This window comes from Eublepharis macularius, chromosome 1 (assembly GCF_028583425.1).
Source record: "Eublepharis macularius isolate TG4126 chromosome 1, MPM_Emac_v1.0, whole genome shotgun sequence".
NCBI lineage: Eukaryota > Metazoa > Chordata > Lepidosauria > Squamata > Eublepharidae > Eublepharis > Eublepharis macularius.
The window spans coordinates 206,201,309-206,215,045 of record NC_072790.1 but is presented as its reverse complement, the minus strand read 5'-3'; the positions used below and the strand labels follow the sequence as shown (position 1 = coordinate 206,215,045).

Sequence of the window (13,737 nt, the reverse complement as noted above, 5' to 3'; positions counted from 1 at the left end):
GTTAGACACTGCCCCAGACTCCTTGGCCGGGTGTCTGGATGCCATGGCGGATGGTTGTGCCAGAGCCACCTGAAGTTGAATCCCCTGAAAACGGAGGTTCGGTATCTAGGTCGCAGGACAATGCAATTGGGAATCCGGCTTCCAGTCCTTGGCAGAGTGCAGTTACAGCCTTCATTGACAGTGAAGAGCTTGGGTGTGCTCCTGGATGTCACACTTTCTATGGAGGCCCAGGTTGCAGCCATTGCCAGATGTACATTTTTCATCTTTGGCAGGTAAGGCAATTGGCGGCCTATCTGTCATCCCAGGACCTAGTTTCGGTAATCCATGCAATAGTCACCTCTTGACTGGACTACTGCAACTTGGTCTATGATGGGATTGACCTGGAAGCTACAACTGGCCAGAATGCAGCAGCACGTGTCCTTACGTGGACGCTGTTTAGGGCACACATCCACCCTGTATTATGCCAGCTGCACTGGCTCCCAGTTGAGTTCCAGATCCAGTTCAAGGTATTTAAAACCCTTCACGGACTGGGACCTGCATACCTATGGGACCACCTCTCCCATTATGTCCCCTGCAGGGCCTTGCACTCTGCAGATAAGTAGCTTTTGGTGGTCCCCAGCCCAAGGGACATTCAGCTGGATTCGACTAGGGCCAGGGCCTTCTCTGACCTGACCCCAGCCTGGTGGAACTCTCTCCCAATGGAGATCTGGGCCTTGAGGGACTTTTTACAGTTCCACAGGGCCTGCAAGATGGAGATGTTCCATCGGGCCTTTGATTAGGAGCCAGCATTTTGTCCCCCTTCTGACCACCATGCCCTCCTTTTGCAGCCACCCTGAATTTATATCATGGCGGTGCCCATGATCTATAATCATTTAAAATAGTCTGATTTGCTTAGTGGTGCCTGGAGTTTTTCATGTTTTTTGGGTCAAGTGGTTATGTTTTTATTGTATGTTTTAATTGTATATCTTGTTGGAAGCCGCCCTGAGCCCGCTTGCAGAAAGGGCAGAGTATAAGCCAAATAAAATAAAGATACCTTAACATTTTTTTCTGATGGCCTCCTCACCGCCCCCAGCGAAGGGGCCGCCACCGGCCATGGGGCTTCAGTCCAGGGACGACCCCCGCGGCAGGAAGTGCCGCGGCTCCTGCACAGGGAAGAAGCTCCCGGGCCACGGGCCACAGCCTGGGGAGCCGGGGGGGGAGCCGAGGCAGCTCGTGGTGGAGGCGGCGGCGGCAGCCCGGCTAGGCGAGCCGAGGGCGAGGGGGGCAAGTCGGAGGAGGAGGACTACGAGGACTTGGAGGACTTCTCGGAGCTGCCGGACACGTGCAGCATTGCCTCCGACGACTCCTTTTACCCGCCACCCCTGAGACAACAACGAGGGCGACAACTGGTCGCTGGGCGAGTTGGAGAGTGGCGACAGCCCCGAGCCGCTCAGTCTCTTCCGCGCCTGCTGCACCAACAACCCTGTCACCCTGAGGGCGCTCATCCGCCAAGGGCCCGAGGAGGGCGAAGTGAGGGAGACTGACTGACAAGCGGACTGGCCTTATTATTGCCTGTTACCAGGGGTTTGTGGATATCGTAATAGCCTTATCGCAGTGCCCTCATATTGATGTAAACTGGCAGGACAATGAAGGCAATACAGCTCTTATTACAGCTGCCCAGGCAGGACATATAACTATTAAAAGTTATTTACTGAATTATTATCCTGGTCTTGATATTGAGAAAAGAAACATCTTTGGATTTACTGCACTAATGAAATCTGCAATGCAAGGCCAAACAGAATGCATCAGAGCCTTAATGCTGGCAGCTCAATCCTGTGTATCTTACTTGGAAACGAGCCCCACTAAAATCAAGGAGCAAATGCAGAAAGGACTGTTGCCTCACTCTTAACATTTTATTTAGAAGAAATGAAACTGATAGCTATCGTGACTGATTAGCTAAATGTATTTCAGTATCTTCAAAGTACTGATAGTTCACATTGAAAACAAAATATTTAAATGCTTTCCTCAATCATCAGTCAAGAAAGAAAAGCAACTTGTTTACTAGCTAGGCACATCAGTTTTCTACCACTATGTAAAGAAATGGGTAGCCAGTTTCAAATACAATAAATAACATCCCAATGAAAAAAAACAAAAAACATTCTTTTCTGACATCTGCTGCCCTAAAGCAGTAGCAAGAGAAAGTACCTCCTCCAAGGAACTCGGGGCAACTCTCCCTTCCTCTATGTCCTGCCCTAGCAAGTCAAACCCATTGCCTTCTGAGTCAGAAAGTGTATATTTGGACATTAATATAGTTTTGACAGGACTTTTTGGGTTCATTTAATTAATGTAATTTGATTATCTGGTTCACTTCATGTAAACTGTGCACCTATGTATACAGGGCAGAGATAGCGCTGGGAAAACTACCACACTTTTAGGATGGCTTTGCACATGGGAAAAGAGCTGTCAAGGCCCACTTGTAGAAACGACGATACTCCTAACAACAGAGAAGGATAGTACACATTAACAATTACATTGTACTTGGTTAACAGGCCCACTCTATAACATATTTAGCTTAGGGGTTAACCCACATCTTAGTTAAAAATCTTAAAACAGATTAACTTAAAGAAAATTCTGGCACCTCACTTTTTTTTTAACCCACCTGGCTCCAAGTAGCTGCTCTCATCATCAGAAACACCGAGATCAATGCTTGAAGATAGCACGGTCACAAAGCCTTCCTTAAATTCCTCAAAGTTAACCTAGAAGGAAGATAGACAGTGAAAAGTATTGTAAAAAGTATTGTAACAAGTCCCTTTCAGAGGGAGATGAAAGCTCAGCTGCTGTCCTTTTGTTCAGAAAAAGGTAAAAAGGCCAGATGGGAAACAGGGAGATGCCAAGTCCCTCAGCAGAATCCCTCCTTTATGTGGTCACACCAAAATCTACCCACCATGTAACTCAACCTCTATGTAAAAAGCCTTTAGGAAAAATCATTCCCAGCTTTGGAAATGGATGTCATCAATATGCTGAAGACACTCAGCTTTGTATCTTTAACTGAATCCCCTGGTGATGCAGTCGAAGCCTTGAGTCACTGCCTGACTGCTGTGGTCAAATGGGTAAAGGTCAAGTAAACAAAGTGAAACTTAACCCAGACAAGATGAAAATGATGCTGGCTGGGAAGGCAGAAATCCTGAAGGACACTGGGCTCCCACTTTTGATGGGGTTCTACTGACCCTTGCTGAATCTAGAGTTATAGAGGATCCAGCATTGCTGCTGGAGAAAGAAGTTAATGCAGCTGCCCCCTCCTCAAAACCACTTTCTTCCAAACCAGTCTAGCCAAGACAATGGCCCCTACCCTTACACCACCAATCTGGCCATTTGGATTCACATCACAGTAACATTGAGACTAAACTACTGTAATGTATTAGACAGAGAGAAGTTAATTTTGCTTGTAGCAATTTCTGGAGCATGCATGACTGAAACAAATGATTTGGATCAAAAGTGCAGCTTCTGCTATACTCGCCAGAACTTGCTTTCAGATTTTTGGAAACCGCATGTGAGAAGCTCTTAATTCAGAGAAGGAAGAAATTAATAATTTATATTTCTGCTATAATTAGAAGGATGCCCATGAAGGATACACAGGAAGTTAGTTTTATGGAGTTCAAATCAAGCCATGCAAACAAAAGGAAGCAAGACTTAGTTTTATCCCCATAAGATACACTGTCTGTGGAAGAAAGGTGACTGCAAAAATTACACAAAATACAGAGTATTTTCTTAGCCGGAATTATGCAGTGTAGATTATTAAGAGTCAATCTGTCCTTTAGGGAATTTGCTAGCATAGTGCTTTGCAGGCAAGGCCAAATAAAGGAGAGAGGGGAGTAAAAAGAAAGTAAGCAAAATTTACTGGGGCCCAGGCAACAAGCCCATTACTATAATACAGTTACCATTTGAGAAATAGTCTCCCCTCAAAGTCAACTCAGAACAATGCAGCTCAGTTATCATCAGGAGACAGGCAGAGCATACATATCACTCCCATTCCGCAATCCCTCCATTGGCCACCAATCAGTTATCAGGTTCCATTCAAGGTATTGGCTGTCACATACAAAGACCTTCACGGCCTTGGCATCTCACATCTACAGGACTGCCTCTCCTCCTATGCTCATCCATGGCAGCTTTGCTCAACTGAACAGGGCCTTCTACAGGTGTCACCATAAGGTAGGTGCTGCTACAGAGAACGAGTGTGTAGGGGCAGTTGTTGATTTTGCACATTTGCATTTGAGAAACTGAGTATCTTTTTTTCTTTCTGGACTCATGAAACTGTATGTATGGGATGCGACTGTGTGTATACAACAGCTTATGTTATAAGTTTGTACGGGCATGATCGTAAGAGAAGTTACACTTGGGCACTTTTTGCAAGTGGTAGCACTTCACTACAGCAAAAAAGAATGCATTTTTCATTCCCACATCCACTATTTTTTCATGCCCAGGAATGGCAAGATTTAAAGAACATGCAAAGCCCAGATAGCAGGAAATGGGGATGAGAAGTCAAGTGCAGTCAGAGTGACCTGGAACTTGCAAGGGTCATGGACTGCAAGTTAGTACTGCAAAGTAATATAAAAGCAACTCAGCTACTAAATTCTTTGGGGAGCATTCATGAATGTTTGACAGTGCTAAAGGGGTTCAAAAAAGCCAGAGGACCAAACAGGAGGGCTGTGGCATCTGCTGGCATTCAGAAGGTCCTGGGTTCAATCTCTGGCACCTCCAGTTAAGGATCTGGTAGTAGGTGACGTGAAAGGCCTCTACTCGAGATCCTGGACAGCCACTGTCAGTATGAATAGACAATACTGGCCTTGATGGTCCAATGGTCTGATTCAGTATAAGGTACTTTCATGTCAGGAAGGATGAGAAGGGGCTGTCTAACAATTTCATTAATGGAAGGAGGGAAGAGAGGATGATGTTACAGTTGTTAACAGCACAGAAGCACTGAAGCAACTTACTCTAGCCAAGTGGTTATTTCCTAAGAGTGTCTCCAAAAGCAAGGGTAGCCGTCTCTCCAGATGCAATTTATGGCACAGCTCTGTCAGCTCCTCTTTATCCAAATATCCAGTGCCTGTAGTGTCACAGCTGTCATAAACATCCTTGAGCTGGGACACATATTTGTTCTCTTCTTCTTCCATCCCATAGTATACAGAACTCAGCCTAAGAAAAGGGAAAAATACATCTTTCAGCTAAGACTGTGACACAATTCAGCCTGACTGCATCTGTTTAATGGTGCAACCTGAAGTCCTCCACATTAGGAGTGGGCTGTCAGTCAATCAATCAGTTTTGTATATGAATTTTTAAAAATGTCTGAAACAAAAAGCAAACTTATTTGTGACACGTAACATGTATTGTAGTAAGTATCATGGAGGCATTCCCTTCTCCACCAGAGAGAAAAAGGGAAATGGTGCTTGCCACCTGCAGTTTTTATGAAATAGCTGCATCAAAAATATCTTGCTGCTCTAAGGAGCTCCCATACTTAATTTACTTCAACCCTATCTTCAACACTGTCAGCTCTGATATGGGTTATCCACACGTCTACTCTCCATTTGCTTATACTGAATGGGACATTGCATAATGTAACGGCACCAATTAAAACGTGGTATTAGCATAAGAGTTCCCATAAAGTCAACAATTAAAAGTCTATTCCACAGAGATGCCGTAGCATAGCAAATACAAGCATAAGCCAGGAAAATCCTTGCTTCAAATCTCAGCACAGTCATGAACTCAGTGAACTAAAGGCAAGACTCTTGGCCTTGGCTCCAACTACCTCCCCACATATAGAATAAAAAACTATTTCAAAAATAAATCCTGATTTAAGTATCACCCATCTGGAAATGAACTCTGGGCTTCTGAAGGGCTTTTCTCACTGGCTTGAGGACCAGAAACAAGTATAGTGGAGGGAAAACCCAGTCAGAGGAGGGATTAAGCAGGTATGCACCCCCCAAAAAAAATATTCTGTGCAAACGACCCTCCTACCTCAATATCAGAAGCACCAAGAGTCACAGATGTTGCCTTTTGCTCATCTAATACTGTTTTGCACTCTATTACTTCTGCTTCAGTGTATCCTGGACAGGGCAATGTCTCTTTGCTCAAACTGCCCGTTCACAAGCTTTAGGTCCAAGGTATGCTAGCTCAGCAAAAAATAAAATTTGTAAAGTTATAGAAAAACAGTATCCTGTTGTCAGCTAAGGGGACCCCATTTCAACACTGACAGATACATCAATAATTTATAATGAATAAGGAAAATAAAAAATTAAACTCTCAGCATATATATTTTGAAGATTCATGCCTTGCCTTTCAATCATCTGATCCTCAAGATGGCTTACAAAACCAAATTTTAAAAATTCAGCATCCATGGACTCCCGAGCAGTGGCAGAGGCCACACTGTCCTTGCCCAGAGACCACAGATATGTGGGCATCTGACATTTAAAGGTTTTTTTCAGCCTGGAGCTGCTTTTTCTTTGGCCCCGTTTCGGCCTTAGTAGAAAGTGTTGTCCTTGGGAGGAAAGACTCCATCTCCCAGTGGCCCTTTAATAACATGGGAATAGTAATGAAGTAGAATTTTTATTTTTTCGCCTTTTTTTCTTTATGAACCTTTCACTACAGTTCTACAATTTTGGCATTAGTGCGCTTTGTTCTAGATGTTGTAATGGTCTGATCCTCTCAAACCCTAACAAAGGGCAGTTTCAAATATAACAAAAAGTTAAGAGTTCTGCATTACATACATAAACTAATGCCTAAAGAACCCGTTTCTGATTACAGAACATAGAAAAGTAGCCTAGCATGTAGGATTGCCAGCACCAGGCTGGGAAGCCCCTGGAAATGCGGGGGTGGGGAGGAGCCTGGGGAGGTCAGGGTTTGGGAATAAGATTGCCAACCTCCAGGTGGGGCCTGGAGATCTCCTGGAATTACAATCCATCTCCAGAGATCAGTTCGCCTGGAGAAAATGGCTGCTGTGGAGGGTGGCGGTATAATCTGCAGAGGCCACATCCCTCATATCTCCAACTATTTTCTAACCCAGAGCTGGTAATCCTATTTGGAGACAAAAGGGTAGAATGCCATAGAGTTCCTCTACTTCAACAGGGTAGAATGACAGAGTTCCTCCTCTAAAGCAGCCATTTCCTCAAGAGGAACTGGTCTTTGCCTGGAGATCTCCAGGTCCCACCTGGCAGTTGGCAACTTTACTTGGATGCACAAGATGTGAACTTATTTGCATGCTAGGTGGAGTGCACCCAAAGAGAGAAACAGACACATTAAAATAGTATACAACTAAAGTCAGCTCACCTCTGTCCTGCAAGACATCACTGTTAGAAACTAGTGGAGTTCTATAATCGTAATTATTACTGGAATCCCCATAGTGTATTAAGTAATCCGGAGCATGCAGTCTTTAAAAACCAAAGTAGTACTTTGCTGGGTCAGGCCAAGGTCTGTCTAATCCAGTAATCTTCAAAAGAAACTCAACTGCCATCATAAACTAGCTGGCCTGCCCAAAATTACTTAGTACCCTACCCTACCATTGATGGATTTCAGTCCATCTTCTGCCCACATCTAATAGAGAAGGCACACTGTTTCCAGTTTTAAAATGAAAAGTTTATTTTGTTACTTGGTGTCTTCTAGAATCTATATGCTTTTTCATCAATTCTTCCTCTTTCCCCTTGAAATAAATCCGCTTGGTACATGTACCAAGAAATTTTCTCGACTAGATGCAACTGCAACATTTTAAGAATTCACCCTGAGTTTGCAGTCATAGCTTAAGGATGTGAAATTGAGTCACAGATAAAAGAAAGGGGTTAAGGGAAGTAAAACACTTATTTCATCATTTATATAAACAATCGTGAACTCCCAACATAAACTCCATTTCAGCCTCAGAAAGGAACTGGCCTCCAAATTACTCTCACGCTAAGGAAGTTTGCTGATTCTTTTCTGTTTGTGTTGTTTTAAGTGCTTGTTTCAATTGCCCTGCATGTTCCTATTTCACAGTGTAGGACAAGTCATTACATAAGAGTGGAATGTAGATAAAGAACAAATTCTTCCAAGTTTGGGAATGTTATTTTTTCCCCCAGGCTCTCTCAATTTACCAAAGCTACTTTGTTTTTCTAAAATAAAAGTCATTAACTTTTAATAAAAGTTATTACAAGGCATATTGTTTTATGTTTTACTACAAACTAAAATAGCTATGTTTTTGTAGTTTTTCTAATAAGCAAAGGATGGTTTTGCTGTTATTGTTCAAATAGGTAGCAGTAAAAGCTAGTTAGAAAATGGAAAACAGAATCTTTCCACAGCCACTAAACACCCAGAAGCATAGCCAAGGCACATTTTAATTTGGTATAGTCAAGAATTTCCTTCCCTCAAGTATGCCGGTCTATGCAACAGCTGGCACTAATTTGAGTAGGATTAATTCTGCCTTTCAGCAAACCAACAGCGTGCATGTCTATGCCAGAAATGCATATCAGACAAACCTGAAGGTTTTTTCTGATGCTAAGTCTGTCCTGCAGTTAAGCTTTCCCAAACGTTTAACCTGAATCAACTCTCCTGTCATTTAAACTATAATATGCAATATTTCTAAAGTGTTTCCATATGGAACATATGAAACTGCCTTATACTGAATTAGACCACTTAACATACTAGCAGCTTTCAGTATCTCAGGCAAAGAAACAACTCCAGCTATTGAAGAACTCTTATCTATAAATGCCAGGGTCTGAATTTGGAACTTTCTGCATGCAAAACATATGCTTCATTAGGTTTTATACAGTTTTCATAGTTTATAATTTGCTTTGGGTCGGCAAAAAAAAAGTTGGACTATAAAAAAGCAAGCAAGCCCCTTTCAAAACTATACAAACCAATCCAACACATTGCTTCTAGTTCTTTGCCAACTAGATATCTCCTTTGTGACTGCCTTCTCCTGGCACAGGCAGGCAAAGCACAATCAGAGCTGTAAGGAGATAAAGTGATGAACTTGCAACCAAGATATGTATCACAAATATGTCTGTCTCCTGATTTATAGAGTCATTAGTGTTTCCATGACAGTAGAACAGCAAGATTCACACCCAGCAGATCCTGAAACACTAACAAGATTTCCAGAGTATAAGCTTTTGAGACTCTCAAAATCTTATACCATGGAAATCTTTTCAGTCCTTAAAGTGCTCTTGGACTCTGATCTTGCTATTCCACTGCAGAGCAACATGGCTACCTACCTGAATCTATGACAGTACTATCTTAGTGATATTAACAACCTTTACACCAACCACCATCTTATTTGCAGATCCATTTGCATATCAATCAGCCAACATGCCTCACACTAAGAGGAGAATTGCCATGCTTAATAGGAATAAATGGTCATACATAGATGAACAACAGCCAGTATACCTATTGTCTACTAAAACTGAATGATAGGGCATGGGAAGCCGGGGACCCTTCTCCAACCTTTGGGACAAATGAAAGCTATCTGCTCTCTATGCAGGGACTCTATGCCAAGGTCTTGTTTCTGCTACATGTCCACATTGAAAGGAATGAGGCAGTGGACGGGTCCAAAGGGCAGAGAGAGAGAGAGAAGGAAGCAGGAGTGAGGACAAAGATGGGATAAAGCTAAGAAAATAAGATGGAGGTGAACAACCTATCCTCTTGGCTATAATCTAGTTTTTACAGCCATTTTATTTTTTTTTAAAAAGCATTCATATCCCACTTTTCTTTCTTGAAGCTTAGAACAGCATAAATGGGGTGCCTTCATACTTACAGCTTCAAAGCAGCAATTGATTAACTCAGTATTACCAACCTGGACAGGCAACAAAGTTGAACACTCTCAGGCAGAGGGGCTTTCAATCCTTCCCACCCAGAAGATTTCGAGGATCAAACCTGAAGCATACATGTTGTTGACCACATAATAGATCCACTCTCCTACTCTAGAATAATTTGAGCGTAAACTCCCCCAATCCCACCCCCAGAGAGCTAACAGGATACAGAAAGAACAATTCATGCCATCTATTACTTTATCTGAAAGTACTTTCTGTAAGCACAGCCCCAGCTAAAACGAATACTAACTTCCTACTAACTTCAGCGAGATCTGGCCTACTCTCAAGTTTGCTGCTCAGTAAGACAAGTTAAAAAGAATTTTTTTGCAAATGGATTTACTTGGAAGTAGATAAGCCAGCTTGTCAGTTGAAATAGTAAGTTACACATGTTAAGTGGCTACCTTATTTTGACTAGTCCCTTACTTATTCCTTCATCATGCTTCTTCTGCTCTTTGCTTCTATGTTGTACATGCCCCTTAAGAACAGCACAGAACTGAGTAAAGGGCACACAAAACAAAGGCAAATGAAATACAGTTCATTTAGTACTCTTACTAGATATACTATCAAAAGTCCCTGAAAACACTTAAGTTCAGTCTCTGTTTGAGACACAGGGCCAAGGTGGATTGATTATTGACCTGAGTACTATTGACCTTGACTTCTTAATTCTAGCATTTGCAAAACACACCAATTCATTTTATTTCTGAAAGTGGTTCATGAAATATTACCCTGTCTATGAAGCATGTGAAGCTTTCTTCCTAACTTATAAGACAAATAATGTTCGGGGGCGCCTTATGCAAGTTATTAAGGAGTCCCATGTCCCGCATTTAGCACAACAACTCTATTTATATGCAAACTTCTGCAGTGGCAGCTGCTGCTATAGTGTCCTCCAGCAGCCACCTGCTCGTGTGATCTCCCACTCCCTCTAGAAGTTAATTGAGAAAACAAAAGGTTCAGTATTAGTACTACTACCAGGACAAGCAAAGAGTTAACCCACAAAACAGTACAAAATTAATTTTATTTTCACACAAATAAATCCTAGCATTTTTTAGAAACTGAAAATGGAGTGTGAAAAAAACCTGAGAGGTGCACAGGATACCAAATACGGTATACATCCAAAAAAGTGGGGCTCATCTTATATTTGCATATAAATTATAGTAATGTGCAATAATTATTTATGTGTAATATTTTTAAAGAGTCATTTTATATTCAGGGGCACCTTTTGAGTATACAGCACAATGTACAGCGACGAGCTCGGTCTTTATCTCGTAAGCAACCTGAGGGCTCATGATTTATCTTCTTAAAATCAGTACAGCCAGGAATATTTGACCATCTGTGTCATCTTTTAGCAGTAAACAACAAAAACACCATTACAAGAAAAGTAATTGCTGGTTTCCCCTGCCCTCCACCTAGCAAAAAAATTCAGTGTTCATTCTAATTGCTGTGACGTATAATCATTAAGGTCTTTTGGGGTCGCTTAAGCATACACAGGTCCCTTTTTGCCTTCAAATATTAATGCACATTTTGCGTAACCTCTGGACACCCAGAAGGCTGCACATACTCCTCAAAATGAAGCAAGAGAGCCATGGAAGACTCAACCCTTACGCTGTTCCTTTTTTTGTTAATAACACTTCCTGTACTTCCAGCAGCACTGAGAACAAGATTTGGGGAAATTTCCTTTGCAGATGCATGTGCGGGGGGAGAGGGGAGGTGGGATGTAATAAATCCAGTATTTACTTAATGGAAAACTGATGTCTCACCTATGCAGATACCTGGCTCAATGAAATCTTGACACGCATAAGCCAACAAGATCAAAGCACCTAATGATGGCAGGCTAGCATTTGATTAAACACTCAGAAAATAAAACTTGAAGGCCACTTCCCACAGTACAACTTGATGGCACTAGTCTCCCAACGCACGTACATGTTGAAGGGAGCTATGAACAATTCGGACTTCCCTGGAGTATATACCGTTATAAAACACTTTGGGAAGTACTAAAAACCACTTATTTAGCGAGACATGACAGGAGAGATTGCAAGGAACGTAACATATAATGAAGCAACCCCAAGACACATAATATTATATAACCAGGAACCCAACAACATACACCCAAATTGTTACAAGATGAATTGGAAGATGGGGAAAAGCAAGCACACTGGCTTTCACAGATGTATGCCCTTTTAGTAGAGACTAAGAGGATCTTCTCTTCTTAGGTTCCATCCCCAAATGACCAAATCAGTCTTTCCTGTTATTTTCCACCAGACTTTCCAGTGTTGTGTAAGCACCTATCCTAGCCATTCTTTAAGCTATGGTTTGCCCTCTTCTATTCTAGTTTTTAAATACATGCTTGGCATCTTTCCTTTCTACATGATCAGAGTGCTACAGCCCGCTATCAAGTGTTCTCAACCTCTCAACTACTATATATAATTATTTAAACTATTTATTGCCCACTGTAATCATTTAATGTTCAAAATGGCTTGATTTTTTTTAACAATTCAAGAATCAAAACAGACTAAAGCCACCAAAACGAAGCACATGAACAAATCTAGCACCTTTAATATCATCTTCTACTATCTGATCTGCACACCACCACAGACAAAATTTATATCTTTATAAATTGTCTATCAACTATACAACCAAATTTAAAGATGTGGGTTAGAGATCCCCTGTGGCAGAAAAGCACTGCTGACCCATGAGCACCTCTCTGTTCAGTCCTCCAAGTCATCTTGGTGCCCCACCAGTTGTCCCGAGTCTCTGCCCAGTGACACATCACTCTCTTGGCTCTCCCAACCATTGGAGGAATTTTGTCCCTTCTTTGATATGTTGCCACCAACCGGTCATTTTGGGAATTACCCACTGAAAAGGCAAGTACTCCTAACTTCACTTCCTGCATTGCCATTTTAAGGCTCCACACAGTACCTGCATCCCCTGCTACGCAGCAACTGGTAACCATGGAGATGGCGTACTGCACTTCTGCACTCCTAGGGAAAGAGCAATTTGGCAACTGCCCAGCTTCCTTCCCCTGGCACCCACTTTAAAGAACAAGTTTGAACAGTAATAACTATTAGTTGTCGTAGATTTTATTCCAGTCCCAGAGCACTTCTGTCACACCCAGGGGGCGTTGTAGTAATAACTATGCTTATATACTGCTCTTCCAGACAGCTTAGTGCCCCAGTCACAGCAGTGAACAAAGTCAGTGTTATTATTATTCCCACAATACAGCTGGGGAACTGGGACTGAGAGGAATGGCTTACCCAAGGCCACCTGCCGAGCTCATGGCCGTAGTGGGATTCCAACCAGCAGAGTGCTGATCTGCAACTCAGCTACTTGATCACTATGTTATAGCAGCATAGCAGAGTGGAAGTCTATGAGGTGTGGAGAACAACCACCAGCATTCAAGACAGTAAACAGTTCATCCAAATCATTTATAAAAATGTTGAACACCACAGGGCCCAGGCACTCCATTTGTCACTATTTAACAAAGCACGTTCTTTCCTAAGAACATATATGAGCATAACAAAACAAAAAAACAAATGCCATTTTTCTCCTGCAGTCAGCACTGCAAACCACAGGTGTAATATTATCTAACAATGTTTATTCAGTCAATTGTCTTGCCTCACCCCCCATCCACATGCTTCACATGACCTGACCCCCCCCCACTGTTTTTGAAGTGTTGTACATATATCCAATAAACATATATTGGACTGTGTATTTTAAGACACCCAATTTTTTAAAAAAACAGTTGAAAACAATCCAGAAAAAAAGATACATTTGAATGTGGAGAGTATAATTCCATAGCAGGCCATGGCTGAGAGGGGAGAAGAGATTGATTTCTTACCAGTTCTACCATCCCTCATTGTATTTTTCTTCTTGGTCAAGATTGAAGTTAACATATAATCTTTCTGATTAAACATTGGCAGCAGTCTCGGTGGGTCAG

At 42.1% G+C, this 13,737-nt stretch overlaps 1 protein-coding gene across 2 annotated transcripts in view; it reads right to left on the bottom strand.

The window, feature by feature from the left end:
- The window catches only part of NINL (ninein like), a 63,456-nt gene that overhangs the window by 42,336 nt on the left and 7,383 nt on the right, over positions 1-13,737 (bottom strand). For both annotated transcript variants that reach the window (XM_054995649.1, XM_054995657.1), the window contains exons 2-3: positions 4,971-5,172; positions 2,639-2,735 (exon numbers count right to left, since the gene is read on the bottom strand). In XM_054995649.1, coding sequence (XP_054851624.1) covers positions 2,639-2,735; positions 4,971-5,150 — 277 coding nt within the window. In that variant the 5' untranslated portion in view covers positions 5,151-5,172. The remainder of the gene's footprint in view (positions 1-2,638; positions 2,736-4,970; positions 5,173-13,737) is intronic.